The sequence below is a fragment of the Chrysemys picta genome, chromosome 22 (genome assembly GCF_011386835.1).
Source record: "Chrysemys picta bellii isolate R12L10 chromosome 22, ASM1138683v2, whole genome shotgun sequence".
NCBI classification, from domain to species: domain Eukaryota; kingdom Metazoa; phylum Chordata; order Testudines; family Emydidae; genus Chrysemys; species Chrysemys picta.
This window is the reverse complement of record NC_088812.1, coordinates 12,823,006-12,850,984: the sequence shown is the minus strand read 5'-3', so window position 1 is coordinate 12,850,984 and position 27,979 is coordinate 12,823,006. Positions and strand designations below refer to the sequence as shown.

Here is a 27,979-nt window from a genome sequence, read left to right as displayed (position 1 = left end):
GATGGCGCCCGGCGGCCGGCAGGGGGCGCGGCGCGCGGGAAGATGGCGCCCGGCGGCCGGCAGGGGGCGCGGCGCGCGGGAAGATGGCGCCCGGCGGCCGGCAGGGGGCGCGGCGCGCGGGAAGATGGCGCCCGGCGGCCGGCAGGGGGCGCGGCGCGCGGGAAGATGGCGGGCGGCGGCCGGCAGGGGGCGCGGCGCGCGGGAAGATGGCGGGCGGCGGCCGGCAGGGGGCGCGAGGCGCGGGAAGATGGCGGGCGGCGGCCGGCAGGGGGCGCGGCGCGCGGGAAGATGGCGCCCGGCGGCCGGCAGGGGGCGCGGCGCGCGGGAAGATGGCGGGCGGCGGCCGGCAGGGGGCGCGGCGCGCGGGAAGATGGCGCCCGGCGGCCGGCAGGGGGCGCGGCGCGCGGGAAGATGGCGCCCGGCGGCCGGCAGGGGGCGCGGCGCGCGGGAAGATGGCGGGCGGCGGCCGGCAGGGGGCGCGGCGCGCGGGAAGATGGCGGGCGGCGGCCGGCAGGGGGCGCGGCGCGCGGGAAGATGGCGGGCGGCGGCCGGCAGGGGGCGCGGCGCGCGGGAAGATGGCGCCCGGCGGCCGGCAGGGGGCGCGGCGCGCGGGAAGATGGCGGGCGGCGGCCGGCAGGGGGCGCGGCGCGCGGGAAGATGGCGGGCGGCGGCCGGCAGGGGGCGCGGCGCGCGGGAAGATGGCGGGCGGCGGCCGGCAGGGGGCGCGGCGCGCGGGAAGATGGCGCCCGGCGGCCGGCAGGGGGCGCGGCGCGCGGGAAGATGGCGCCCGGCGGCCGGCAGGGGGCGCGGCGCGCGGGAAGATGGCGCCCGGCGGCCGGCAGGGGGCGCGGCGCGCGGGAAGATGGCGCCCGGCGGCCGGCAGGGGGCGCGGCGCGCGGGAAGATGGCGGGCGGCGGCCGGCAGGGGGCGCGGCGCGCGGGAAGATGGCGGGGCGGCGGCCGGCAGGGGGGCGCGAGGCGCGGGGAAGATGGCGGGCGGCGGCCGGCAGGGGGCGCGGCGCGCGGGAAGATGGCGCCCGGCGGCCGGCAGGGGGCGCGGCGCGCGGGAAGATGGCGGGCGGCGGCCGGCAGGGGGCGCGGCGCGCGGGAAGATGGCGCCCGGCGGCCGGCAGGGGGCGCGGCGCGCGGGAAGATGGCGCCCGGCGGCCGGCAGGGGGCGCGGCGCGCGGGAAGATGGCGGGCGGCGGCCGGCAGGGGGGCGCGGCGCGCGGGAAGATGGCGGGCGGCGGCCGGCAGGGGGGCGCGGCGCGCGGGAAGATGGCGGGCGGCGGCCGGCAGGGGGCGCGGCGCGCGGGAAGATGGCGCCCGGCGGCCGGCAGGGGGGCGCGGCGCGCGGGAAGATGGCGCCCGGCGGCCGGCAGGGGGCGCGGCGCGCGGGAAGATGGCGCCCGGCGGCCGGCAGGGGGCGCGGCGCGCGGGAAGATGGCGCCCGGCGGCCGGCAGGGGGCGCGGCGCGCGGGAAGATGGCGCCCGGCGGCCGGCAGGGGGCGCGGCGCGCGGGAAGATGGCGCCCGGCGGCCGGCAGGGGGCGCGGCGCGCGGGAAGATGGCGGTGCGGAAGAAGGACGGCGGCCCCAACGTCAAGTACTACGAGGCCGCGGGACACCGTCAGCCAGTTCGACAGCGCGCGGCTCTGGCTGGGCAAGAACTACAAGAAGGTACCGGCCCCCCCGGACCCCCCCGGCCAGGCCCCGGCTCGGCCCCCCCCCCCGCCCGCCGCCGGCCCCCCCATTCCCGGCCCCTGCCCCCGCGCCCCCGGCCCCACATCCCCGGCTCGGCTCCCCCCGCCGGGTCTCCCCCGCGCCCTCCCATCCCCGGCCCCCCCCGGCTCGGCTCGCCCCCCCCCCCCCGCCATTGACACCCAACCCCGCCCCCATCTCCCCCCCCGCATCCCCTGGGGCCCCGCCCACTGCCCCCCTGACAGCCCCCTCCCATAGCCCCCCAGCCCCCACTGACATTCCCCTCAAAGCCGCCCCCTCTCCGCCCACAGCCCCACTGGCACCCCCTGGCCCAGTCCTTGGCCCCTGCACCCCCTCAGCTCCCCCCTCCCCATCCCCCACTGACCCCCCCCAATCCCACTGACAGCTGTCAGCCCCCCACTGAACCCCACTCAGTGCCCACCTCTCGCCGACCCCTGGACCCCACCGACACCTGTCCTCCCTACTGACAGCTGTCAGCCCCCCAGATCCCATGGAATCCCTCCTGGGCCCCGATAATCTCCAAGGCTCCAGTCACCCCTTCCTGCCCCCTCTGTTCCCCCATTCGGTCCCTTCCCCTCTCATCCATTGCAGCCCCCTTCCCAGGGCTTGGGTCCCCCCTTCCTGGCCCTGCCTCCCCCTCGTTCACCCCCTTCAGCCCCACTGACCCCTCCCCCTCCTTCCTCCATCACCCTTAATTCCCTTCCAGTCCCCCCACCCCCACCACCTACCCCCATCCCAGCTTCTCATTTTAATCCCCCTCCACTCCCCACCCCACCCCCCAGCTCAGCAAAGGCCTTGTAAGCGCTTGGGGGCCGATCTGCTTTGCACACAGCCCATTCTCTGCCTGAAGGGGGTTTGTTCCCCACCCAACCGCAGCTGTCCTGGGAAGGGGCTCCGGGTCCCCCTAAACCTCCTGCCCCGTCCCCTGCTCTTAGGGGCACAATAGATGCTCTTTCATTCACTCTGGCTGTCAACCTTGTCCCTTCCCTCCGACGGGGGACCCTGCCCAGCAGCTGATGACGTCCCGTCTCCCCTCGGATCCGTCCCCATCTTTCACCCAAGACAAAGGCCAGCCTGTCTCCCGAAAATGGAGCGAAAGTTACCGAGAGAACAGGCCCCCTATGGCTTGGGATGGCTCTTCCCTGATGAAACCACCAGATCCTCTGCCCAGGAGCTGCGAGGAGCCTTCTCTTTGTAGGGGCAGCGTTCGTGTTATGATACATCAGCCACCTGCCCTGCTGTCTCAGCGTAGGGCCCGTGGGCTGGGTCCTGCCGGCCCCACCTGTGTCCCGTCCCCCCGCTGTCACGCAAAGAGCATGGGGCTGTGGTTCCCAGGCTGTTACCTTTGACCTTCTGAGTGTAGCCAGTGGCTGAGTCACCAGACAGCTCCTGGGTCTGGAGTGACAGGCTGTGACCTGACCCTCACCCGCTCCCTGGGAATTTGCCTTTTCCCACCCCCACAGGCCGACAGGATCACTGGCTAATTGCCCTGTTCTATTCATTCCCTCAAGCACCTGGCACCGGCCGCTGTCAAAGAGAGGAGACTGGGCTGGGTAGACCATTGGTCTGGCCGTTCCTATGTCCTTCGCTGCTCCCCTCCCTAGCTACCTTCCGCTAAAAGCTCCGTCCTCTGAGCTGCGATGAATATGGCTGCATGATAGCGTCTCTCCTCTCCTGGCTTGTGGAGGATGCCATTTGGGTGAATGCCCGTCTCCTCGGGCTTGTCCCAATCGCTACCGCCCCATGGGGGCTTTGGGTCACCCCAGAGTTTGAGACAAACGCAGTGTATTGGTCTGGATTATTGCTGTGGGAACTCAAACGACATCAGGGCACCGTCGGGCTGGGGGACAGACACGTGGTGAGAGACCGTCGCTGTCCCGAGGAGCTTACAGTCGTCACAGGCAGAGTGGGAGGAGAAAGAGGCCCAGGGAAAGGTGAAGAAAAGGCCATTCCTCAGGCCAGGGGCAGAAGCCAATTCCTGTCCTCTGTCCTGTGTCGTCGTCAGGGAACGAACCTTTGCAGAGTGCTTTGAAGATGGAAGGGCCAATATGATCGGCTTGTTTCTTTCTTGGGAGTCTGGGTTCCCGTACAGACACGGGGACTATGCACCCACTGCTGCCTGTGTTAAAAACAGAAATGTGCACAGGCTAACAAAAGTCACCTCCGAGGAGAGGACAGATCACAGCGAGCGCCCCCCTCAGGTTCTCCCCACCTGCTGGGGCTGTGCTGGGGGGCCCGGGGACCAGCGGTGAGGGTTTCATAGGACACACCTCTTCTCCCTAGGGCCTTGTGTTTGTCCAAACTGAATCAAAGGAAGCTGCTGCTGGTCAGGGCTTGAGATAGGATACAGGACTAGAAGGATGGTAGACCAGTCCAATATAGGGATTACGGCCCAGGTCCTCAAGGGTATTTAGGTGCCAAACTGAGATGTTGGCAGCCCTGCAAAACCCAGCGCATCTGGTACCTGTAAACCTAGGCAGAGCACAGGCCGTGAGAGAGCGGAAAGAATGGAGCGGTTCGTCCTTGTGCCGGGATGTGGTAGACGAATGACGTGACGAATGGGCTAGACAAGGTCGAGTGGATGCCTCCCTCTCGTGTTTGGACAAGAGCAGGGGGAGGGGGACTCATCCAGTGAAACAAAAGCAACGCATTTGAAAGCGATGGAAGGAAATATTTTGGCTCGCAAGGCAGGATTAGCCTGGGGAACTCCACGCCACAAGGTCTCGTGGAGGCCAAAAGCTTGTCCTGTTTCTCTGGCTATTGAGCGTGTCCACAGCTCTATTAGTAGGACAAAAGGGGCCACAAACCTTCCTACTTCAAGGATAACCAGCCTTGGACTGGCAGGGGCTGGGAGAAAACGTCCCCCATGGGCCGTATTCCATGGCTGGCCGCAAAAAGTCTCTCTCGTCTGTTTTCTGGAGCGCTTTGTACTGACCGCTGCTGGAGAGGGGATACTGGCGGGACTGGCCCGCTCTGGCAGGGCCAGTGTTCCCAAGAGCTGTTCATTGCCAATGTGAGAGCGGCTGCCCAGCACGTTAATGGGCTGAGGGAGATCGGTTCTCGTGTGCCTGGTGGGTGAGACTCGGGAGACCTACCCTCTAGTCCTAGCTCTGCCACTGACCAGCTGTGGGACCTTGGGCAAGTCACTTTCCCCCTCGGGGCTTCGGTTTCCCTTCTCACCTTTGTCTATTTTGATGGGGCATTCTAGGGTCTGTAGGCAAATAACATACGAATGCAGGCTGCCAGCTGCGAGAAAGGAGAGAGACAACCCGAGCACCGGGCACAGTTTTGCCGGGCTCACGCTCAAGTCCTCTGCTGCTGACCCACCTCCTTCTTCTAAGGGAACAGCCTGTGTGTCCAGGCCAGCCAGGACTCTTGGGTCCCGTTCTGTTGTTGAAATCGCCCTCGAGCGCAGCGTGTTACAGCCCCGCGCCGTCCTCTCTTGCTCTTCCCACAGTACATCCAGGCAGAGCCTCCCACCAACAAGTCCCTTTCCAGCCTGGTGGTGCAGCTGCTGCAGTTCCAGGAGGAGGTTTTCGGCAAACATGTCAGCAACGCCCCGCTCACCAAGCTGCCGGTGAGTGCCGCGACCCGGCCGAGCCGTACTGGGCAGAGAGGGACGGCCCTTAACGGAGCAACCCGTCCGCTCGCACACCCAGAGGGGAGCAGCCTGGGCAAGAGACCACACGGGGTGGTGATGGGGCAGGTCCCAGGGAGGTGCTGCCTTTCCTGTTACCCAGCAGGAGGTGCTGGGATGGGGGCTGGATTGTCAGCGGGCCTCGGAAGTGCCACCTGTGGCTCCAAGAGAGACAGCCTGTGCCCTTTAACCCCTCGCCAGCCGGCCGCCATCTTCTCCATCGGCTCAGCCTCTCTCCCGTCCTCCCCTGTCCTTCTATTGCAGATAAAATGCTTCTTGGATTTCAAAGCAGGAGGATCCCTGTGCCACATCCTCGCTGCAGCCTATAAATTCAAGAGCGACCAAGGATGGTGAGCTGTCCTCTTCCCTTCCCGCTTGTCTCCCGGCTCGCTCGGGGTGGGGGGCGGGCAGGTTCCCCCCAGGCTCCCCGCGCACCAGCAGATGCACTTTGCTGGGGGCAGTGCTGCCCATGGCTCGCAGACCTGCATTGTGGACCTTCAAGGGCCGTAGAGGGGCCAGACTTTGTTCTTGTGAACCTGGGGTTCAAACCAGCCTGGACGGGGTCTATGGGAGGGGATGCAGCTCTTGGCTCCCAGCGCCGATCCTGGCGGGGGGCATGGATTTGGGGAGGGGATTCAGTAACGAGCCGTGATGCATGGTGCCCCCCCAGCGTCTGACTGAATGAACGATTCTCCACGGAGGGGGCGGTTTGGCTGGCCGGCCCCTAGCAGTGGGCTGGGTGCGATAGGACCCAGTCCACTGCCCACTCACAGGAAGCAGGGGCCAGGCTGTGCTCGCAGACAAGGGCCCCTGTGGGTCCAGCACCCGCAGCCAGCGGGCAGTGCCCTGCCCCCTTCCAGGGAGCGAAGAGCCCTCCCACGGCACCGCCACGTGGCTTGGGCTCAGGTGTTGCATCCAGGTAGGGTGTCGTCGCTCTGGGCCAAGGCAGGGTTGGAAGGGTGGCTGATCCAGGAGGCGTGAGCTGTGGCTTTCATGAGAGTCGCTCTTTTCTTCCAATAAGGCGGCGTTTCGATTTCCAGAACCCTTCGCGGATGGATCGCAACGTGGAGATGTTCATGACCATCGAGAAATCCTTGGTGCAGGTAACCGGCTTGGTCGCCCCCCTCCCCTCCATTCGAGTTGCTCCTTGTCCCCCAGCCCCGCCTGGCCCTCACTGCTCCGCTTCCCTCTTCCTTCTCTAGAACAACTGCCTGGCCCGGCCTAACATCTTTCTGCACCAGGAGATCGAACCCAAGCTGCTGGGCAAGCTAAAGGACATTATCAAGCGGCACCAGGTAGGTGGGAGCCTGTGGGGTTAGTTCCATGCCAGCTGGCATGTCGCGGGCGCGCCTGCCTCGTCCGCCCGGGGATGGGCGTCTCCCGGCTCCAGGGTGCCAGGCCCAGCTTCCGCCGTTTCCCCGTGCCTCTGACGCGCTCCTTTGATCTCCTTGCAGGGGACGGTCACCGAGGATCGGAACAACGCCTCCCATGTTGTCTGCCCGGTCCCCGGCAACCTGGAGGAAGGTGAGGCGGCAGCACGTGCGCTCTGTGACCAGGCTGGGGGAGTCTGGGTCTAATCCGGCTCCCGTTGGCTTCTTTGGGGCCTGGCTCGGGCCGTGTGGGTGTCAGAGACTAGCACCGATAACTGAGTGTGAACCTGCGTTCCGGGTTGGAGGGGCTCCGTCTGCAGGGGGCAGCTGCCTAACTCTGGGGCACAAAGCAGAGTTGGACCCACTGCCAGGCTGCATGCGGGGAACGGCCCCTACGGGGCGGGGAACGACCTAGAGACCTGCAGGAAAAGGGCTGGTGAACCGCGAAGCCAGTAGCTTGTGCTCGCAAGGGAAGAGTAGCTGGGCTGATCCGGTGAGTGGGAGCAGATGGTTCTTTAATGGCAGCTCTCTCCCCTCAGTGTTGGCACTGAACGAAGTGCCCTAGCAGGGTGCCAGGGGGTCCGTGCTGCTAGAGACGCCATCTCCCAGAGGAGACGACAGACGCGGGCTGAGCACGCCTGGTCCCTGAGGAGCTGAGGTGTAGGGTCTGGCTGGGCGATTCAGTTCTGCCTCCATGAATTGCCCCGGCACTTTCCATTGGCTACAGGACCCTGCTTTTCACTTCCTGTCCTAAAGAGTGCCTGGCACCGCTGTCCGGAGCTGGCGGTGGTGGGGAAGGTGGCTGCTGTGGGCTGGCGGGCAGGTGTGTCTAGATGAACGAGAGAAGACTGAAGTCTTAGAATGATTATACAGGAGTTGGTAGCATCCAGGAGGTGTTGATTATGGAGCCGGAGCTGCGCCCCCGGGCTGCCCCTGGGACCCCAGAGGTCCCTCTGTGTCTCACCCTGCCACTCACTCCCCTCTGTGTCTCTCATAGAAGAATGGGTTCGACCTGTCATGAAGAGAGACAAGCAGGTCCTTCTGCACTGGGGCTACTTCCCGGACAGGTGAGTGGGAGACGAAGGGGAGCGGGCCCCAGGCCTTGAGGCGCTGGGTCCACCTTCAAGAAACCCCGTCAGCCTGGCTGCAGCCCCAGGATGCAGAACTGGGTTCGCCCGTTCATTTCAAGCCCTTCAATCTTTTTGTGGCCCCCTTCCTCGCCCCTGCGGTCGGCCACGGGAGCCCCCCGAGGTGCTGATCAGCTGCCCTGCGCCATCGTGCGGGGGGGCAGCGTGGGCAGCTGCCTGTGAACCCCTCCAGCGCTTGGGCCAGGCCTGCCAAGGGGATGTGCGTGGGCTGGGGGTGACACGCAGCCTCCCCCCCACTCCCTGTGTTCCTCTCCCACAGCTACGACACCTGGATCCCCGCGAGTGAAATCGAAGCTTCTGTCGAGGACGCGCCCACCCCGGAGAAGCCCCGGAAGGTAACGGGGCTCCCTGGGCTGGGACTTGTGTAAACGGAGCTGGGGCTGGCTCGGGGCTGGCCTCAGGGGGCCAGTGGGCTCTGAGTTCTCACTGTTGACATCAGCAGATTCCCGCACACACCTGTGCTCTTAGCGTGTTCGGGCTGGTTGCTCTGCCTTGGCCTCCTGACGGAACCTCGTTAACACTCCCCCAATTCATGTGCAGTCGATTCGTGGTGTCTTAATCGCCCCATCCCCCGAATGCATGGGATCTCCACCAAGCTTCCCCATGGCACCATTCAGTGCCCCCCAGAACCAGGCCCTTTCTGCCCCTGCAGGTCCACGCCAAGTGGATCCTCGACACGGACACCTTCAACGAGTGGATGAATGAGGAAGACTACGAGGTGACCGATGAGAAGAGCCCCGTCTCCCGCAGGAAGAAAATCTCCGCCAAAACGCTCACTGACGAAGTAAGATCCTAGCTGGGTTCTGTTCCCAGCTCTGGGAGGGGAGAGGGGGCTAGTGCAGTGGCTCTCAACCTTTTCAGTCGACTGTCCCCCTTTCAGAGTCTGATTTGTCTTGCAGTTTCGCCTCCCTTAAAGACGACTTGCTTACAAAATCAGACAAAAACTACAAAAGTGTGTCAGCCGCACTGTTACTGAACAATGCCATATACTTCTAAAATAAATCGACTGGAATCTAAATCTTGTACTGACATTTCAGTGTGCAGTATACAGAGCAGTCTAAACAACTCGTTGTCTGTATGGAACTGTAGCTTGTTCTGACTTCGCTAGGGCTTTTTCTGTCGCCTGTTGTAAAACAAGGCAAATATCTAGATGAGTTGCCGTCCCCCCTGGAAGACCTCTCGTACCCCCAGGGGTACACGTACCCTGGTTGAGAACCACTGCTCTATTGGAAAGAGTAGACAACTGGGTGTCAGGACTCCTGGGTTCTGTGCCTGTCACTGAGTCAGTATGTAGATTGGGACATCTCCCCAGTATATGCTCTACCAGGCCTGAATGTAAGTACAGTAACTCCTCACTTAATGTTGTAGTTCCGTTCCTGAAAAATGCAACTTTAAGTTAAACAACGTTAAATGAATCCAATTGTCCCATAAGATTTAATGTAAATGCAGGGGGTTAGGTTCCAAGGAAATGTTTTTGAGGCAGACAAAAGGCATTATACTGTATATTGTACAGTACTGTACTGGTCTGTGGTTGGGAAGTGCCCCTGGCTTACCCCACACCGGCACAGCCCGCTGCAGGCAAGGACGCTAGGAAGCACCTTTGCACCAGCAGCGGCAGCTTTCCCGGAGGACAGGTTCGGATTTTGCCGGGAATGCTCCAGGCCCGCCTCTTCCTGTCCCCGCGCCACTCCAGGCCTGCCTCTTCCCGTCCCCGCGCCACTCCAGGCCCGCCTCTTCCCACCCCCACTCCACCTCCTCCCCGGAGAACGCCACATCCCTCCCCCCCAAAGGCCTAAGTGCCGTTAAACAGCTGTTTGGCGGTGCTTAGGACTTTCTGGGAGGGAGGGGGAGGAGCAGAGACGCAGCGCATCCCCGCTCCTGCCCCTCCCTCCCAGAAAGTCCTAAGCGGGAAGCGCCGGGAGGGAGGGGAGGAGGCGGAGAAGCGGAACTTGTGCAATGCTCCCTCGTAAAGTCACTGCTCTTCCACAGAATCTTACAAGCAGGCAGCCAAACGACGTTCTAAGGGAGCATTGCACAACTTTAAACGAGCATGTTCCCTAATTGAGCAGGGATATAACATTGAAACAACGTTAAGTGGGACAAGGTTAAATGAGGAGTTACTGTACAAAGAGTGCTGGCCCTGCTTACCGGCTGGGGGTTCTCTCCTGGGAACCAGTGACTCTGAAAAAGAGATGTGGGGGGGTCGTGGTGGATAATCAGCTGAACGTGAGCTCCCAGTCAAGGGGCCAAAAGGGGTGATGCGATCCTGGGATGCGTGAATGGGATCTCGAGTAGGGACGGAGAGTTTCTTTTCCCTCTGTATCTGGCACTGGTGTGGCCGCTGCTGGAATCCCGTGTCCAGTTCTGGGGTCCACCATTCTAGAAGGATGTTGCCAAAATTGTGGAGGGCTCTGAGAAGAGCCCCGGGAATGGTTTAAAGGGTTAGAAAACCTGCCTTGTAGTGAGAGACCCAAGGAGCTCCATCTATTCAGCTTAGCAAAGAGACGGTTCGGAGGTGACTTGCTCCTGGTCTGTACGTACCTGCGTGGGGAGGAACTGTTGGATAACGGGCTCGTTGGTCCAGCAGAGAGAGGGCTCACGCGTTCCGATGGCTGGAAGGGGCAGTAGCCAGTTCAGGCTGGAAATAAGGCACTAGATGATCACAGTGATCCCTTCTGGCCTTGGAATCTATGAATCACTCCAGTCTGTGCCTCGGTTTCTCCACCTGTGGGAGGGAGGCAGCCGCTGCCTGCACGTGCTAGGCTTTGTCAGCCATTGGGGGCCCTGGGGTGTGGTCCCCCCTTGCAAAGCCAAGCCAGGGCAAATAAATGGGTGGGGGAAGGGTAGCTGGAGTCAGGCCACCCTCTGGCCCGAGCGGCATGCGGATGAGATTCTCTGCCTCCCCAGGTGAACAGCCCCGACTCGGACCGGCGCGACAAGAAGGGTGGGAACTACAAAAAGAGAAAGCGCTCACCCTCGCCGTCCCCGACCCCAGAAGCCAAGAAGAAGAACGCCAAGAAAGGGTGAGGCTGGCGCTGGCCCCCCCTTGGGGATTCTGCCGGGGCGGGACTGGGTGCGTGGTCAGTGTCCTCGTATCTGGAACTGGGGCCGTCCTTGCTCCTGGCCCTGCCGGCAAAGGGGCCCTGGCAGCGCCTGCCCCGGGGCTGGTGAGCTTGGAGCGTGTGCGCCCCAGCAGGCCATCCGGTGCCCGCTGCAGCCGTCAGCAACGGGGCGTGTTGGGTTTCTCGTTCCCTGCAGCCCGTCGACCCCGTACACCAAGTCCAAGCGCGGGCACCGCGAGGAGGAACAGGAGGACCTGACGAAGGACATGGACGAGCCCTCCCCCGTCCCCAATGTGGAGGAGGTCACGCTGCCCAAAACAGGTCTGGGCATCGGCCCCGCACGGAGACCAACAGCGACTCTGGGGGGAGAGGCTGGGAGCGTCCCCACATAGCACGTGCTCCTGCCTCGCCCCTTACAGTGCCCCCTTTGGGGGGAGGATGGGACTGGAATAAATGGGAGCGCCCCACACAGCCCCCATTCCCACCCCGCGCCCCACAGTGCCCCCTGCTGGCTGAGGCTGGAATAGTTGGGACCTACAGCCAGGGCTCCTGTGTCACGCTGTGTAGTGCCCCCTGCTGGCTGAGGCTGAGGCTGGACTAGCCAGGAGCGTTTTCTGGCCGGGCCCAGGGCGAGTTGCTGAGCTGGGGAGGGTGGGCAGAGTGTCTCTCCAAGATTGGAGCCTCCCAATAAAGCTTTTCCCCTTCTCCCTGGGACAGTGAACACCAAGAAGGACTCGGAGTCTGCACCCGTGAAGGGGGGCACCATGACCGACCTGGGTAAGGACCCCCCGAGCATCCTCACCTTTATTAGCAAGGAGACAGGGCCCCGGCTAGAGATGGGCCACTTCCGTCTGAAGCCCCTGGCAGACGCCCTGCGGTGAGCACGGAAGGACGCTCCCAGGCGCTTTCGGGCTTGTCTCGTTCCCTGCCCCAAGGGGTTAATTTTCCCCGGCGGTGGAGGCAGGCAGAATGAGCTCCATGCCGCGGCCTGGCTGTGTCTGTCCCCAGCCGGGCGCCGTAGGAGGGAGGCCGTGGTCCAGGGTGGGTACGTTTCTTTCCCCCGCTTGGCCCGGGCTCCCCTGATCGCTGTTCTGTCTGCCCTTCCCTTCCAGACGAGCAGGAGGATGAGAGCATGGAGACTGCCGGCAAGGTGAGACTGAGGGGCAGGGGCAGCAGCTTCACCCTCTCTGCTGCCCCCTTCTGCCCTCCTCCATCCCGGCCACGCTTGGCCCTGGCGTACGCTGTAGCACCCGTCCCCTCCTCCGCTTTCAAACACCCCAGCCCCTGTCCTGGGAACAGCCTCCTGCTCCCCCTTCGAAACACCCCTCGCCCCCAGGCGACGATGCTGGATCTGCCTGTGTCCCAGCGGTGGCACTGGGGGCTCTCCGGGTCCCTGCTGGGGCACCTGGGTCGCAAGGCACCCCACAGGGCTCTGGGACTCTCCGAGCGAGAGCCTGGTTCGGCTGAGTCTCCGAAGTCCCTTTGCCGGTGCCCTGCTAGACGAGAGCTCCGCTCCCGGAGCCCGAGGACCGCGCTGGGCTAGCCCTGGTGGAGTTGCTGCCCGGGCGGCAGGGCGGGGGCAAGCATGTGGGGCACCCTCCGCCCGCCCACCTGCGGCTGTCTGATTCCAGGATGAGGAGGAAAACAGTGCGGGGAACAAAGGGGAGCAGGCCAAGAACCCAGACCTGCACGAGGACAATGTGACGGAGCAGACTCACCATATTATCATCCCCAGCTACGCCGCCTGGTTCGACTACAACAGGTACCGGGGGAGGGGGTACCAGGTACCAGGGCCCCCCCATGCCCTGGGCATGGGAGGGCCCCGCCACCCCCTGTTCCGAGACACGCGGCTCTAACGCCCCCGCTCTGTGCTTCTCCCGCAGCGTCCACGCCATCGAGCGCAGAGCCCTGCCCGAATTCTTCAACGGCAAGAACAAATCCAAGACCCCCGAAATGTAAGGCTGCTCCCCCTCGCCCCATCCGTTAGCTCCCCCGCGCCGGTGCTTTGTGCGTGGCGCTGCCAGAGAGCAATGCTGAGGGATGGTCTATTGCGGGAAGAGGGGAGTAGCCCCAGGCCAGGGGTGGGTTTGAGTTCTGGGGCTGTGGGAGCGAGGGGCTGAGTGTGCTGGCACCGGATGGAGCATTGCAGGCTGGGATCCCCCGAGCCCTGTGAAAGCTGCTGGCGCTCGCCAGGCAGCTGAGCTGTGCAGCTGGCGTGAAACTTACCAGCCGGCTGTGGGGAGAGAACTGGGACTTGCTTTTGTTCCCGGCTCTTGGAGCAGAGCGTGGCCTAGTGGTTAGAGCTGTGGGGGGTGGGGCTAAGGAGCCAGGACTCCTGGGTTCTGTTTGTTACTCGGGGGTGGAGTGTGGTCTAGTGGTTAGAGCAGGGGGAAGGACTGGGAGCCAGGACTCCTGGGTTCTATTCTTTGTCACTAACTCACTGAGTGACCTTGGTTGAGTCACTTTGCCTTTGTGCCTCAGTTTCCCCCTCTGTTGAGTGGGGGGGGATAGTGATGCTGACCAAGCGTGTGAGTTTGAGACCCCCCCCTCCCCGCCAGCGTGAAATCTGTTACTGAGCCCTATGGGTTCTGAATGCAGAGCGATGCCGTTAGATCGTGCTAACCCTCCCCTCTCCCCAGATACCTGGCTTATCGCAACTTCATGATCGACACCTACCGGCTGAACCCCCAGGAGTACCTGACCTCCACCGCCTGCCGCCGGAACCTGGCTGGGGACGTCTGCGCCATCATGCGGTGGGTTGGGCAGCAGAGCGACCGCCAGACCGGGGTGGGGACTAGCACGCACCAGGGCTGAGGTGTGGGGGTGGGGGTAGCGAGCTGGCCCCGGATCGAGCTCTGGTCTCCAGGGCTGACCGCCTGGCCCAGCCCCCGCCACACAGTGAAGAGAGGCCTGGATGAAGTCGGGCTTCCGAGACGGCCGTCTTTCCCACCAGCACAACGCAGCCATGGGGCTGATCCGTGGGTCTGGGTCTGGGTCTAACCCGCTGCTCTCTGCAGGGTCCACGCCTTCCTGGAGCAGTGGGGGCTGATCAACTACCAGGTGGACGCAGAGAGCCGGCCAACCCCCATGGGACCTCCCCCTACATCGCATTTCCATGTCCTGGCCGACACCCCCTCGGGACTGGTGCCGCTGCAGCCCAAGACGCCCCAGGTAGGGGCGAGAAAACGAACGGGGTGAAATCAGCCCGGCCAGGGGGGTCTGGGCACCCTGCCCCTGGAATCTCTCCCCCTGTTGGCGGGGGGCGGCTCATCCCTTCCTGCCCTTCCGCCGCCCCCCCCCCCCCCCCCCCCCGGGGTCGGGGAGCCCCGTGCGCTGACCCCGTCATGTCTGGTTCTGCTGCTTTGCTCTGCTCAGGGCCTGCAGCCGGCCTGCCCCTCTGCGCGTGGGCGGGAGCGCCTCCCATTGGGGCAGGAGAGCGTTGATCTGTGGGATACGCTTCGCCCCTCCGTCCCTGTCTGAGCTGGGGAGCGGGCGCGCTCACCGCGACCTTGTCTGGCCCCTCAGGGTCGCCAGAGCGACGGCGACGCAAAGGCCGGCCGCAAGAGCAAAGAAATCGAAGACCTAGTCCCGGAGGCGGTGAAAGCGAAGCCCGAGCTGGTAGGTGGGCTCCCGGGAATCGTCTCTGCAGCCTGCTCTGGGGGGAGAAGGCGAGTGGCCCCGTGGGGGAGCTGGCAGGAGGCACGTGGATTCCTCGCTGTGTCCTGGAGAGCTGTGGAACTCCCCGCCGCAGGAGGCTGCGGAGTTCAGCAGGGGGCTAACGGTGGTGGGGAGGGTGGGGGTCATCAGGCTTCAGGGGCTGAGCTGACAGGGGGTCAGGAAGGAATTTCTGCCCCTGGACAGCCCAGCAGGGGAAATGGGCGGGGGATATTTGCCTCTCTCTCCAAAGCATTGGGCTGCTGCTGGGGTGGGATTGTGACAAGATCTTCCAGTGCCTAGAGCTGGAACCTCGATCAGAGCCCCCGACCCCGGGAGCAGCAGCAATACGGGGCAGAGGCAGGGAGCCTGGGCCCATGGGCTGAGCCGTCGGGAGTCAGCCACCAGGCGAGAGTCGGGGGGCAGCAATGGCTCACCGCCCCCTCCTCTCTCCGCAGCAGACCTCGGCCTCCCAACAGATGCTCAGCTTCCCCGACAAGGGCAAGGAGAAGCCGACGGACCTGCAGAACTTCGGCCTGCGCACGGACATGTACACCAAAAAGAACGTCCCTTCCAAGGTAGGCACGGGCAGCGGGCGGCTTCCTGCCCCCCCCCGGGGCCTGGCGTCGCGCTACCGTCGCCCGCTCTCACCCCCGCCATCTCCTCTCCCCGCAGAGCAAAGCTGCCGCCAGCGCCACTCGAGAGTGGACGGAGCAGGAGACGCTGCTGCTGCTGGAGGTGAGAGGGGAGGGCTCTCGCGGGGTCCCCACAGTGCTGGGCTGGCGCCAGCCCAGCCACCCCTCTGGCTCCCTGTCTCCCCCTCCCCCCGCAGGCCCTGGAGATGTACAAGGACGACTGGAACAAGGTGTCGGAGCACGTGGGCAGCCGCACGCAGGACGAGTGTATCCTCCACTTCCTGCGCCTGCCCATCGAGGACCCCTACCTGGAGGACTCGGAGGCGTCGCTTGGGCCCCTGGCCTACCAGCCCATCCCCTTCAGCCAGTCGGGCAACCCTGTCATGAGCACCGTGGCCTTCCTGGCATCCGTCGTGGACCCCCGCGTGGCCTCCGCGGCAGCCAAGTCTGCTCTCGGTAACGCCCCGTCCCCGCTCAGAACCCCAGTGCCCAGCCCGCTTAGCCAGGCGGCATGACCCAGTCCCGGGCAGTCTGATCACGTGAGAGTCTTGGAGCCACCCTCTCGGACCCAGGCCTGGCGGGCTTACCAGCCTGCGCCCAGCAGAGCTGTGCCCTGCCCCCAAGTTTCCCAGTCTCCTGCTCCTGGCGGTGCTGCAGACGCTGTCCCAGTCCCAAGGAGAAACTGGTGGGCCAGGGGGAATGTCCAGTCCATTATCCTGGCACCCGGCCCACCGGGCAGGGCACATCCTCCTTTGCCCGTCCCCTCCCCGGACCCCAGTGCCCATCCCGCTCCAGTGATCTGACCCGGGGCTGTGCTCGGCAGAGGAGTTCTCCAAGATGAAGGAGGAGGTGCCCACGGCGCTTGTGGAAGCTCACGTCCGCAAGGTGGAGGAGGCGGCCAAGGTTACGGGCAAGGCCGACCCGGCCTTCGGGCTGGAGAGCAGCGGGATCGCGGGGACCACGTCCGACGAGCCGGAGAGAATAGGTGAGGGGGGCGAGCGAGGCTCCTTCCGCGCCTTGGCCCGTGAGGCGCCCGCCATCTCGCCTCCGTCGGACGCTGCTCCGGGCGCGGCGAGTAGGAAGGGTAATGAGCGAAGAGGGGAGGAGCCACAGGAGACCAGAGCGGGCCTGGCCTCCGGTCTGGAGCTCACCCTCAATCGGCTGGCTCAGGGTAAGGGACCCCGTCGTCACCACCGCCTCCCTCCCATGTGCACGCGAGAACCCCAGCGGGACCCAGTGGCGGGGTCAGGATCCGGCCATGGGGCTTTTCCCCCTTAGGGGGCGCCAGCTCCAATCTGCCCCCGGGATGGGGGACTGGCTGGCACGGGGGATGGAGACATGGGGCCTTTCCCCTCTAGGGGGCGCTAGCTCCAATCTGCCCCCGGGACGGGGGACTGGCTGGCACGGGGGATGGGGACATGGGGCCTTTCCCCTCTAGGGGGCGCCAGCTCCAATCTGCCCCCGGGATGGGGGACTGGCTGGCACGGGGCCTTTTCCCTCTCAGTGAGCTTGGCCCAGGAGGGGGAGTGGCTGGAAGCATCCCTGTCTGTGTCAGCAAGTCGCCTGACTCCAGCTTGCGCTCCGGGGCTCCAAGCAGCAGTGGCGACGTTCCCACACGGGCCGGAGCTTGGTCTGTGAGCCCCGTCCCCTCGCTGGGTTTGGGGAGCCCGAGTGGAGTCTGCGCTGCTGGTTTTAGCCCCGGCGTGAGCCCAGCTGAGACTTGCTGCTGTGGGGTGCGGGGCAGCCTCTGTGAAATGAGTTGGCTGGGTCTCAGTCCATGCAGCCTGGAGCTGTGCGCCAGCACCCCCGGCGGCCCCGTGCCCTTTAGCGCATCCTCCCCCCTCCATTGTTGTGACTGTCATTCCTGGGGGGTGGGGGGAGCCCTGCGTTCACGCTCTGACCTGGCTGTCTCTGTCCGCCCCCCACACCCCAGAGGAGAGCGGCGCTGACGAGACGCGGGTCGACCCTCAGCCGGCGGACGAGAAGAAGGAGCTGAAGGTACAGAGGGAGGGGAGGAGAAGCATGACCCCATCCTGCACCTTTGGGGGGAGCCCTGGGGGGCGTGGAGCTGGGGGGAGTGTGGGACGGGGCAGAGTGAACCACCGGGGGAACAGATCCCCCCCCCCCTTCATTCCCAGTGGCCTCTCCGTACAGGGCTGGTCCTGTCTGGCCGGGGGGCGGCTGCACCCAGGAGGGCTGGGGCAGGGGGGAGCTCTCGTTCCAGCGGGGCAGATCGGAGGACTCTTTTTCCCAGGAGCCCCGGGAAGGAGGCGCGGAGGAGGAAGCGAAGGAGAAGCTGGGCGAAGCACCCAAGAAAGAGGAGGAGAAAGGCAAAGAGGGGGACAGCGAGAAGGAGTCGGAGAAGGGTGACGGTGACAGCATGGGTGAGCGCCGCACGGCCGGGGAGAGCAGGAGGCGAACGCGCCAGCGCCGGGGGGGGTTCTGCCGAGCCAGCAGCCTCAGCTCAGGAGAGGCCAGTGCTGGAGGACCGGGGGAGGGGGCTGCGAGTCGGGATTGAGGGGCACTGGCAGAGCGGGGGGAGGGGAGTTCGCATGTGGCCGCTGTGGCAGTGAGGCGGGTTTTCCCCCTTTCCTCCCCCCATCTCAGCGGTGCCAGCCCCTTCCCTGATTTTCCCCAGGGCCAAACCTACTTTTCCCTTCCCCGCCCCCCAGCGGGCCCAGCCCCATTCGCCCGGGGGGGCAATGGCAGCAGCACCCAGCCCTCATTCCCCACCCGTCTCTCTCCCCTGGCCTCCAGCCGAGAAGGAGAAGGAGCCGAAGGACGGCCAGGAGGAGGTGCCCAAGGACCTGGCCGAGGCAGAAGGTGAGAGGAAGACCAAGGTGGAGCGAGACATTGGTGAAGGGAACCTGTCCACCGCGGCCGCCGCTGCCTTGGCTGCTGCTGCCGTGAAGGCCAAGGTGAGGGGCCTGGAGCAGCCAAGCCCCTGCTCTGATCCCAGCGCCCCATGGCCAGGGCTGAGCTGGAGGGATTGGCTTGGAGACGGGAACTACCTCGGCTGAGCGGGACCCCATTTCTATAACCACCAGCCCCCACTCCCCTCCCAGAGCCGGGAGAGAACCCAGGAGTCCTGGCTCCCAGCCCCCCCTGCTCTAACCCACCAGGCCCCACTCCCCTCCCAGAGCCGGGAGAGAACCCAGGAGTCCTGGCTCCCAGCCTCCCCTGCTCTAACCCACCAGGCCCCACTCCCCTCCCAGAGCCAGGGAGAGAACCCAGGAGTCCTGGCTCCCAGCCTCCCCTGCTCTAACCCACCAGGTCCCACTCCCCTCCCAGAGCCGGGAGAGAACCCAGGAGTCCTGGCTCCCAGCCCCCCCTGCTCTAACCCACCAGCCCCCACTCCCCTCCCAGAGCCAGGAGAGAACCCCCAGGATTCCTGGCTCCCAGCCTCCCCTGCTCTAACCCACCAGGTCCCACTCCCCTCCCAGAGCCGGGAGGGAACCCAGGAGTCCTGGCTCCCAGCCCCCCCTGCTCTAACCCACCAGCCCCCACTCCCCTCCCAGAGCCGGGAGAGAACCCAGGAGTCCTGGCTCCCAGCCCCCCCTGCTCTAACCCACCAGCCCCCACTCCCCTCCCAGAGCCAGGAGAGAACCCCCAGGATTCCTGGCTCCCAGCCTCCCCTGCTCTAACCCACCAGGTCCCACTCCCCTCCCAGAGCCGGGAGGGAACCCAGGAGTCCTGGCTCCCAGCCCCCCCTGCTCTAACCCACCAGCCCCCACTCCCCTCCCAGAGCCGGGAGGGAACCCAGGAGTCCTGGCTCCCAGCCCCCTGCTCTAACCCACCAGCCCCCACTCCCCTCCCAGAGCCGGGAGAGAACCCAGGAGTCCTGGCTCCCAGCCCCCCCTGCTCTAACCCACCAGCCCCCACTCCCCTCCCAGAGCCAGGAGAGAACCCAGGAGTCCTGGCTCCCAGCCCCCCCTGCTCTAACCCACCAGCCCCCACTCCCCTCCCAGAGCCAGGAGAGAACCCAGGAGTCCTGGCTCCCAGCCCCCCCTGCTCTAACCCACCAGCCCCCACTCCCCTCCCAGAGCCAGGGAGAGAACCCAGGAGTCCTGGCTCCCAGCCCCCCCGCTTTAACCAGTTGCTCCCCCTTTGAATCCTGGGGGGCGAATGAGCACCAGGAAAGCACCCAGGCTCCCCCCGCCACGGTGGCTTCCTCCCTTCCTGTCCCTGGCTTGGAAATGCCCCATGGTCGTTCCTCTGCTGCCCTAGTGGAGGTTCTGAGCTGTGTGGTGCCAGAGCCCTAACCCGCCCCGTCCTTCCCCTGCTCCGCCCCGTGCAGCACCTGGCCGCAGTGGAGGAGCGCAAGATCAAGTCCCTGGTGGCCCTGCTGGTGGAGACCCAGATGAAGAAGCTGGAGATCAAGCTGCGACACTTTGAGGAGCTGGAGACCATCATGGACCGGGAGCGCGAGGCAGTGAGTGCGACCCTGGGATCGCTTCTCCCTCCACCCCACACAGAACTAGCTTCACCTAGCGCTGAGAGGCAGCCACCTCTGGGGTGGGGCATAGCTGTTTGTGTAGGATCACTCACCCACTGCTGAGATGCAGCCACCTCTGGGGTGGGCATAGCTGTTTGTGTAGGATCACTCACCCACTGCTGAGATGCAGCCACCTCTGGGGTGGGCATAACTGTTTGTGTAGGATCACTCACCCACTGCTGAGATGCAGCCACCTCTGGGGTGGGGCATGACAGCTGTTTAACCAATCACACATCAGCGTGGCATGAGACTGCAGGTTAGGAAGTGAAGAAGGAATCCGTGTTGAAGGGACTTTTAGTGGAGGTCCTAGCAGATGGGGCTTGGGGAAGGGATCTGACCCTGTCAACTGCAGTACAAGCCTCTGCCTATGCCCTAGTGATGGCCAAAGTGACTCCGGAGTCTGGGGTGTAGGCCTCGGCCAGCCTGATCCAGTCTGGGGCTGGTGATCATGGAAGTGGGGGGCTGGGGAGAGCCTGGATCCTGGATTGGGCGGAGTAAAGGGGGAGGTCCCGATGACAGAAGGACCCATACAGGGCATGCAGCCAAGGGGGGTAGCCGGGGAGGCTGTCTAGGGGCAGTGCCACACGAGCTTGGCCCGAGTGACCGGCGGGTGCCCTCTCTGCAGCTGGAGTACCAGAGGCAGCAGCTCCTGGCAGACCGACAGGCCTTCCACATGGAGCAGCTCAAATACGCCGAGATGCGCGCCCGGCAGCAGCACTTCCAGCAGATGCACCAGCAGCAGCAGCAGCAGCCGCCTCCGCCCCTCCCGCCCGGCTCCCAGCCCATCCCGTCCTCCGGGGCTCCCTTAGCGCCAGCCGCCCACTCCATGCCCATGGCCCAGGCCCCAGGGGCACCGACCGCAGCCAGCCTGGTGCCCCAGCCCAGCCTGGCTCAAACGGAACAGATCGGCCAGGCGGTGCCGGCCGCGCCGGGGGCTCCGCACACAGTACCAGCTCAGCAGGGACAGACCCCTGCCGGCCCTCACGGTAAGTGCCTCCCGCCAGCCATCCAGAAACCGGGGTACAAGCTGGCCTGTGGGACCACCGTGTCCCCTTTGACTGTCTGACTCAGGGTCCCTCTCATCCGTTCTCGTTGCCTTCAGCGTAGGGGGGGAGGAGGGAGGTGAACTCACAATGCCACGGTCCCTTCTTTTATACACTCCGTTCACATGCTGGGAAGATACTGGCTCGGAAACGGAGTCAAGCATCAGGTGTCATGAGGTGCCTGGCTGCAGCAGATAATGGCACGGTCCCTGTTGTGTGGCGCTTGAGCAGTTGTCTCTTGTTAAATTGCAGGGTGGATTTGATTTAAACCAAATTAGTGATTTAAATCCTGATTTAAATCACTAGTCAGGAAGACTCGATTTAATCAGGGTTTTCTACATAAAAGTGCATTCTTGCTGGTTGTTATAACCTTAATACATATTCTTCGCAACTCAGAGCTAGACGTAGCTTTCATTTTTAGAAGGTGCACGCTATCCATTTTTAAACAGTGATTTATTTTGAAAACTTTTCAGGTTAGTTTTACAGCTGTATCAGGAAATGAATGATTGTTTGGTTATTTCATTTACCAAAGGTAATTGAAGCAGATATTTATGAAGTCACTGGGAGGTGAACGATCTCCAATTCACCAGGTTAATCATTAATAATTGGATGGTTTTCTTGCCATGCTGGATTAGGAGAACATCACCAGACAGATATTGAAATTGTTTTATTTAATTAAAACAACAACGTTAAGTATTCTGGATTTTTTTTTCTTCAACAGCAAACATATAATATTTTAACAAAACAAGCATATGTCCCTCGCTTCTCACATTTATCTCCAGACTTCTTCTCCTTGTCCAGATCTATTCCGCCCCCAACAATCTTCTAGTCATTGAACTTTTTTGAAACTTTGCACTTTTAGAGAGGTAAGGGATTGACTCTGTGTACACAAATATGCAGAGGGACAATAGAGCTGAGGTCTGTCATTTCTCACCTCTATATATTATTTATTTAAAAACATTTTTGCTGACAAGCATGTTGCCTCTGGAGACATAAATCCACAGTTTGAGAACTGCAAAACTAAGCATCTCTGATGGTATCTTCTAGACTGAGCCCTGAGTCCCATTGGGTAGATCGAAAGATTAACCTCAATCTATACAGAAGCCCCTGGAGCCCCGTAAAATAGGGTCCCTAATCCATGAACTGTTGGGACTCATTTACAAAACTTTTCTTATTCATTATATGAATATATTGTCTCATACTATAGAATTAGAATTTAGAATCCCTATTCCATGATGCGCTATCTTTGAGCTAGAATGTATCCTAATTAAAACTATCTTTAGACAGGTTTTTCCCTCAAAAAGCAATTTATCAACAAAATCCAATTTAAATAAAAAAATCTGATTTTTTTTTTTAATCATTGATTTTTATCCGCCCTGTTAAATTTGTAAATCTGTTTCCAATCCCTTGCTCATCAGTGGCTGCTGATGGTCACTTAACACCCATCTGGGTGTGGGCCACCTGCCTTGTTGCCACTGGGGAACCAGCTGTGGGCGTCTCCCAGACCCACAGCAACAACCAGGGAGCAAAATCTCATAACTCCCTGTGCAATGGGGATGTTCTTCCTCCGACGGAACAAGGAGATTCAGCAAGTCCTGTTTTTTCATGGGATATCTTACAAGGCATCCTTTGTATGAAATATCACCGTGGTTCTCAAACTGGGGGGCGGGACCCTGTTTTAATGGGGTCGCCAGGGCTGATTTTGACATGCTGAAGCCCTGGTATCGGGACTCAGATTACAGGCCCCCTGCCTGGGGCTGAAGCCCTTGGGCTTTGGAGGTGGTTCCCCCCTCCCCCTCCCCCCCGGCCGAGGTGGTTGGGCTCAGGCTTTGCACCCCCCCGCCCCGAGGCTTTGGTCCCCCGTCCTGGGGTCATGCAGTAATGTTTGTTGTCAGAAGGGGGTGGCGGTGCAGTGAAGTTTGAGAACCCCTATATCCCAACCATAGAGCAGTGGTGCCTACGTGGGTACAGGATGTTACCCCTGAGGCTTGGGGGTGCCAGGAGATGGCAGACACTCCCTGCTGCCCCTAAGCCGCCCGCCCGCCCGGCCCGCCTCCCAGCAAGAGGGATTGACGATGAGTCTGCCTCGCGGGGCCGGGGCCAGCCACAGAGGAGGATTGTAAAGGGCCAGGACTGCGCTGCCACGTGTAACCCTGTCGCTGGTTTCTCTCTTTCTCCAGCCCAGCCTCCGTTCCCCGGCCAGCAGCCCTCCTCTCAGATGCTCCCCGGGACGGTTGGAGTGAGCTCTCACCCCGGCGTGCCCGGTAATCTCCCGGCGGCTCTGCCTTTCGGAATGCCTCCATCCATCCCATTTAGCATGGCTAGTAACGTAGCAGACTCCATCAGTATTAACCTCCCCGCTAACACGCCCGCTCATCCAATGCATGGTAACCTCCCGTGCGGCATGCTGGCCGGGGGCGCCCTGGCCCCACCTAACCTGCCCGTCACCGTGTCTAGCGCGATGCACCCTAGCATGCTGACGACCAACGGACCGCCGCTCGCCGCGCCCGCCTTGCCTCCTGTCTCGGGACTGGCCTCGGCCGCGGCCCAAAGCCCGGCCATTGTGGCAGCCATGCAGGGCAGTCTCCTTCCAAACGCCGCCCTGGTACCAGGTGAGATTCCGCAGCAGGGCAGGGGGGCCTCGTAGATGCCGCTGTCTGCCCCCGGCTGGGCTCGGGCCTTGGCCCTTCGGTGGCTCCCTCTGCAGGGCAGGGTCGGGGGGCGCTGTGGGCGGGGAAGCCACTGCCCAGTTCTGTGCCCGCCTGCCCCTACCTGTTCTGCTGGCTGGCGAGGGAGGTGAGGATCCCTCTCTATTCACCTCCATCCCCTCCTTGTGACGTGCGCCGGGTGCAGGCTGGAGGGCCGCTGCGCCCCCCCCCTGCCCTTCTGCTATCCAGAGTTGGGGTGCTGCAACCTGTCAATTCTCTCCCGCAGACCAGGGCCCCCCTCTGCAGACGGACCCCATCGCACCCAGCACAGCCACCCCGGTCCCGCCCACGCAGTGAGGCTGCTCCGCCCACCGCCCGGAGATGCCACCCGACAGGACAAAAACCTTCGCAACCTGTAAAACCTGCCTGGGATTGGTTGGGATGCGGGAGGGGGGTGGAGATTTCGTTGGTTTCAAAAAACACGTTGATCACGGGGTTAAAAAGGAATCGACGTGTTCAGCCCTCAGTCCCGCTGTGTCTGTCTGTCCTGCCCCCTCGCTGCCACCCCCGGGCTTTTTTTGTATCCGATCGTCCCGAGACTTTTATTTAAAGGCGCTGAGAACCACCTCTGACAGCGCTGTGGGGCCTGTTGGGGCGGAGGTGACGGCTATTTATAGAAGGCTCTGAATTTACCTGGTTCCTGGGCATTTAAAGCTCTCGTGTCTTCTCTCTCTCTCTCTCTCTCTTTTTTTTTTTAATAATAAAAATAAAATAAAAATTCCAAGTTCCCCGGGGTGGGAAGAAGCGGCACCGTGTGGGGGATCTGTCTGCCCGGGACGGGGAGGGAGGGATGGAGTCCGCTGTCCCCTCCCTGCAGTGTCCCTTTGGGGCATGTGGCTCATGGTGTCCCCGTTTGTTGGGCGTGCGGAAAGCAGGATTCAGCCTCCAGGCTCCCACCCCCTTTCCCAAAGCAAACGTGACTGCAGGGGACAGTGCCCCTGGAGTTGGAGGTCATGGGACCCAGTTGTGCTCAGTGACCTTCCTACCGTGGTGACTTCTTTGTTGATAATTCTTCCTGAACCTTTTATCCCAGGGGATCCTAGTTCTATGGACTCGAGGTGTCTCGGTGACCTAAACCAGCGTAACAATCGGGAGGACTGGGAGAGGTCTGCCATCTGCCACTGAGCTGACAGAGACAACGAGGAGTCCGGTGGCATCTTAAAGACTAACAGATTTATTTGGGAATAAGCTTTCGTGGGTAAAAAAACCCACTTCTTCAGATGCATGAAGTGAAAATTACAGATACAGGTATAAATATACTGGCACATGAAGAGAGGGGAGTTACCTTACAAGTGGAGAACCAGTGTCGACAAGGCCAATTCAGTCAGGGTGGATGTGGTCCACTGCCAATAACTGATGAGGAGGTGTCAATTCCAGGAGAGGGTGAGTTGCCCTTGTAGTGAGCCAGCCACTCCCCGTCCTTATTCAAGCCCGAATGGATGGTGTTAAATTTGCAAATGAATTGTAGCTCTGCAGTTTCTCTCTGAAGTCTGTTTCTGAAGTTGTTTTGTTGCAGGATGGCTACTTTTAAATCTGTTCTAGAATGTCCAGGGAGATTGCAGCGTTCTCCTACTGGCTTTTGGATGTTGCCATTCCTGATGTCTGATTTGTGTCCATTTATTCTTTTACGTAAGGACTGTCCGGTTTGGCCAATGTACATGGCAGAGGGGCATTGCTGGCACATGATGGCATATATCACATTAGTAGACGTGCAGGTGAATGAGCCCCTGATGGTGTGGCTGATGTGGTTGGGTCCTCTGATGGTGTCGCTAGAGTAGATATGGGGACAGAGTTGGCACCGGGGTTTGTTACAGGGATTGGTTCCTGGGTTGGTGTTTCTGTGGTGTGGTGTGTAGTTGCTGGTGAGTATTTGCTTCAAGTTGGGGGGCTGTCTGTAAGCGAGGACTGGCCTGCCTCCCAAGTCTGTGAGAGTGAGGGATCATTTTCCAGGATAGGTTGTAGATCGTTGATGATGTGCTGGAGAGGTTTTAGCTGGGGCCAGTGGTGTTCTGTTATTTTCCTTGTTGGGCCTGTTCTGTGGTAGGTGACTTCTGGATACCGTCTCGCTCTGTCAGTCTGTTTCCTCACTTCCCCAGGTGGGTATTGTAGTTTTAAGAATGCCTGATAGAGGGGCACTAGGGGACGAGAGCTGAGGAAGCGTTGTTCTAAGTCAGCCATAACAATGTTGGCATATTGTGGGGCCATGCGGGGACCCAGATTGTCCCAAATCTGAAATGGTTGTGGGTGAGGACAAAGTCACAAAGCTCAGGCACGGGGTTTTTACCCACGGAAGCTTATGCCCAACTAAATCTGTTAGCGTTTAAGGTGCCGCCGGACTTCTCGTCGCTTTGGTGGATACAGATGAACACAGCTACCCCCCTGATTCTGAGCTGTGACCCACTGGAAAAAAAAGTCAGTGCTCCCCCTGCTGTTGGCTCTCTGTCACTGCGACCCCTAAGTGCTGGGCTTAGGCGCCGGCTTGTATTTTAGAGTTTCCACGAGGCTCTGCAAAGCCACAGATAAAGCGAAGGCCAAGATCTGAGCCTCTCTCCCCTCCCTGCTACAAGGGCCGTGTACCCTGCTGGCCCTGGGCATCCCTTGCTAAGGGCATGGGGCTCACGTTGGCCAGGCTCCCCCCTCGGTGCAGTGGGGGGGCTCCAGGCTCTCAGTGTGGCCGTGGGGGGGTTTCCATGGCCACGTCCCCTCTCACTTTGGCACTGGCTGTGGGAGTGGCGCAGGGGGCACTAGGTGCTGGACGGCGGGGGCACCGAGCTGCCCCGGGCCTCGCTGGGCACGTTTGGCCAGGGGTACCGGCTGCCCCGCCAGCTCCTCGCCCGAGGAGGACGACGCTGCTGGAGTGCAGAAGGGGAGGCAGAACGGAGCTGCGGGCTGGGAAACGGCGCCTAGGGGGAGGCTGAAGCAGGTTGATCTGGTTTGGCTAAGAGAAGGGCAAGAGGTGCGTGAATCCCAGTCTGCAAGGAGCCCCGGGGCCCAGGGCTGGACGCCAGCGGGTGCCGTTCCAGCTGGCAGAGCAAGGCCCACAGGCGGCGACCGGAAGTCAGACACAGTGCAGCTAGCGAGGAGGTGCTGTGGTGAACAGGGAGGGGCACTGCCCGTGGGGCTGGCTTGTTGGGGGCCAGGCTGGGCTCACTGGTGCTTGGCGGTTTTCCATGGAGGTGGGAGGGGTCCTCAAAAAGCTCCCCAGGAGTTGGGGGCTGCAGGTCGTTCTCTGGCTTGGCAGACGCGGGAGCCAGACGGGCACTTCTCACCTTGGGCGGGGAAGCAAACAGGGCTGGGGGTGCCCTGGACGGGGGGCAGGGGAGACAGCGCCTCTCGCTGACCAGGCCACGTGCTGGTTTAACGGGAGGAGCCCCACAGGGCATTTCTCACCTCCCTCTGCCTGGCGGGGTGGGGGGGATATGACAGGGCGCGTGGGATGGGGGCTGGAGCTCTGAAGGAGGGGCCAGGTGCATTTGAGGACAGGGGCTCCAGGGCTACCCATGAGCCCCAGTGAGCCCGTCTCCCATGGGGCCGCTCCAAGCGCCCAGACTCACATGTCTGGGGGGCGGGGGAGAGGGAGACTGGTCCTGGGCCGAGTGGGACCAGGGAGGCGGAGGCTCCAGGAAGGCCCAGCTGGGCATTACAGGGGTGGGGGATGCTCGTCCTGCTGGAAGCCAACGTGGTGCCCCCCGGTGCTCGTACCCGTGGGCAGCCCGGGCAGGACCCCTGCTGCATGGCGGGCGCTGCTCCCGAGTACCGACGAGCAGCAGCTCCGTGGGGCGCAGCCTGGGGCTGAGGTGGGCCCAGACCGGGCGTGTGCCAGGCAGGGCCAGACCCAGGTGGCTCTGAGCCCGCAGGGCTGCCGGGAGAGTGGCCGGCTTCCTGCTTCAGTTCCTCCCTCAGCCTCTGCCCCACGCATTAACCCGGGGCAGCCCTGGGGGCACGTGGCACTGTTGGCTTTATGAGGGGCTGCAGCCCCCACCCTGCTGCGGGGGAACTGGGGGGGCAGGATGCTGGGAATGTGCGTTTCCTTCCATGTAAGGACCTGGCGGCTGGGACGCTCCCAACGACGGCCAGGCTAAAAATAGACACCGCTGGGAAGAGTCGGAGCGGCAGGAAACGCCGTGCAGGCCTGGGCTAAGGTGTGGCAGCCGGGGGCTGATTGGGGCCAGCAGCCGGGCAAGGTGCTTTGTGCCCGTGCCTCAGTTTCCCTGTTGTAAGATGCCGAGGGGGGGGTAATAGTGTCCCCCCCCGTGGTGCCACTGCGGACAAGCGGATAGTGGTACAGTGCGGAGCAGTGACACACACCGAAGGGGGGCAGGAGCCCCACGGCACTGCAGCAGCCTGGTGAGCGGCAGGATTATTTTTGGGGGTGGGAGTACCTCCCCCCTCGGCCCTATTTAATAGCCTCCCTCGCTGCCTGCCAGGGGCAGTGTGTGCCTGCCCCCCACGTGCAGCAGGTCACTGGAGCCAGGTAACTAGCCCCCCCCCCCCCCCCCCCAGCTGTG

The 27,979-nt window shown here is 62.8% G+C and overlaps 1 protein-coding gene across 1 annotated transcript; it reads left to right on the top strand.

The window, feature by feature from the left end:
* The first annotated feature begins 1,550 nt into the window (after positions 1 to 1,550).
* Positions 1,551 to 24,221, top strand: SMARCC2 (SWI/SNF related, matrix associated, actin dependent regulator of chromatin subfamily c member 2). Its single transcript, XM_065575891.1, is given in 30 exon segments — positions 1,551 to 1,619; positions 1,621 to 1,677; positions 5,177 to 5,296; positions 5,621 to 5,706; positions 6,378 to 6,459; positions 6,559 to 6,651; positions 6,811 to 6,880; positions 7,724 to 7,793; positions 8,134 to 8,209; positions 8,527 to 8,658; positions 10,782 to 10,897; positions 11,133 to 11,257; positions 11,654 to 11,713; positions 12,049 to 12,086; positions 12,568 to 12,698; positions 12,820 to 12,891; positions 13,576 to 13,689; positions 13,954 to 14,107; positions 14,462 to 14,554; positions 15,049 to 15,168; positions 15,266 to 15,328; positions 15,423 to 15,681; positions 16,049 to 16,210; positions 17,159 to 17,223; positions 17,480 to 17,609; positions 17,983 to 18,143; positions 19,523 to 19,657; positions 20,346 to 20,706; positions 22,944 to 23,375; positions 23,698 to 24,221. Coding segments are annotated over 30 exon segments (3,702 nt in total). The 5' UTR covers positions 1,551 to 1,565; the 3' UTR covers positions 23,769 to 24,221.
* Positions 24,222 to 27,979: the final 3,758 nt, after the last annotated feature.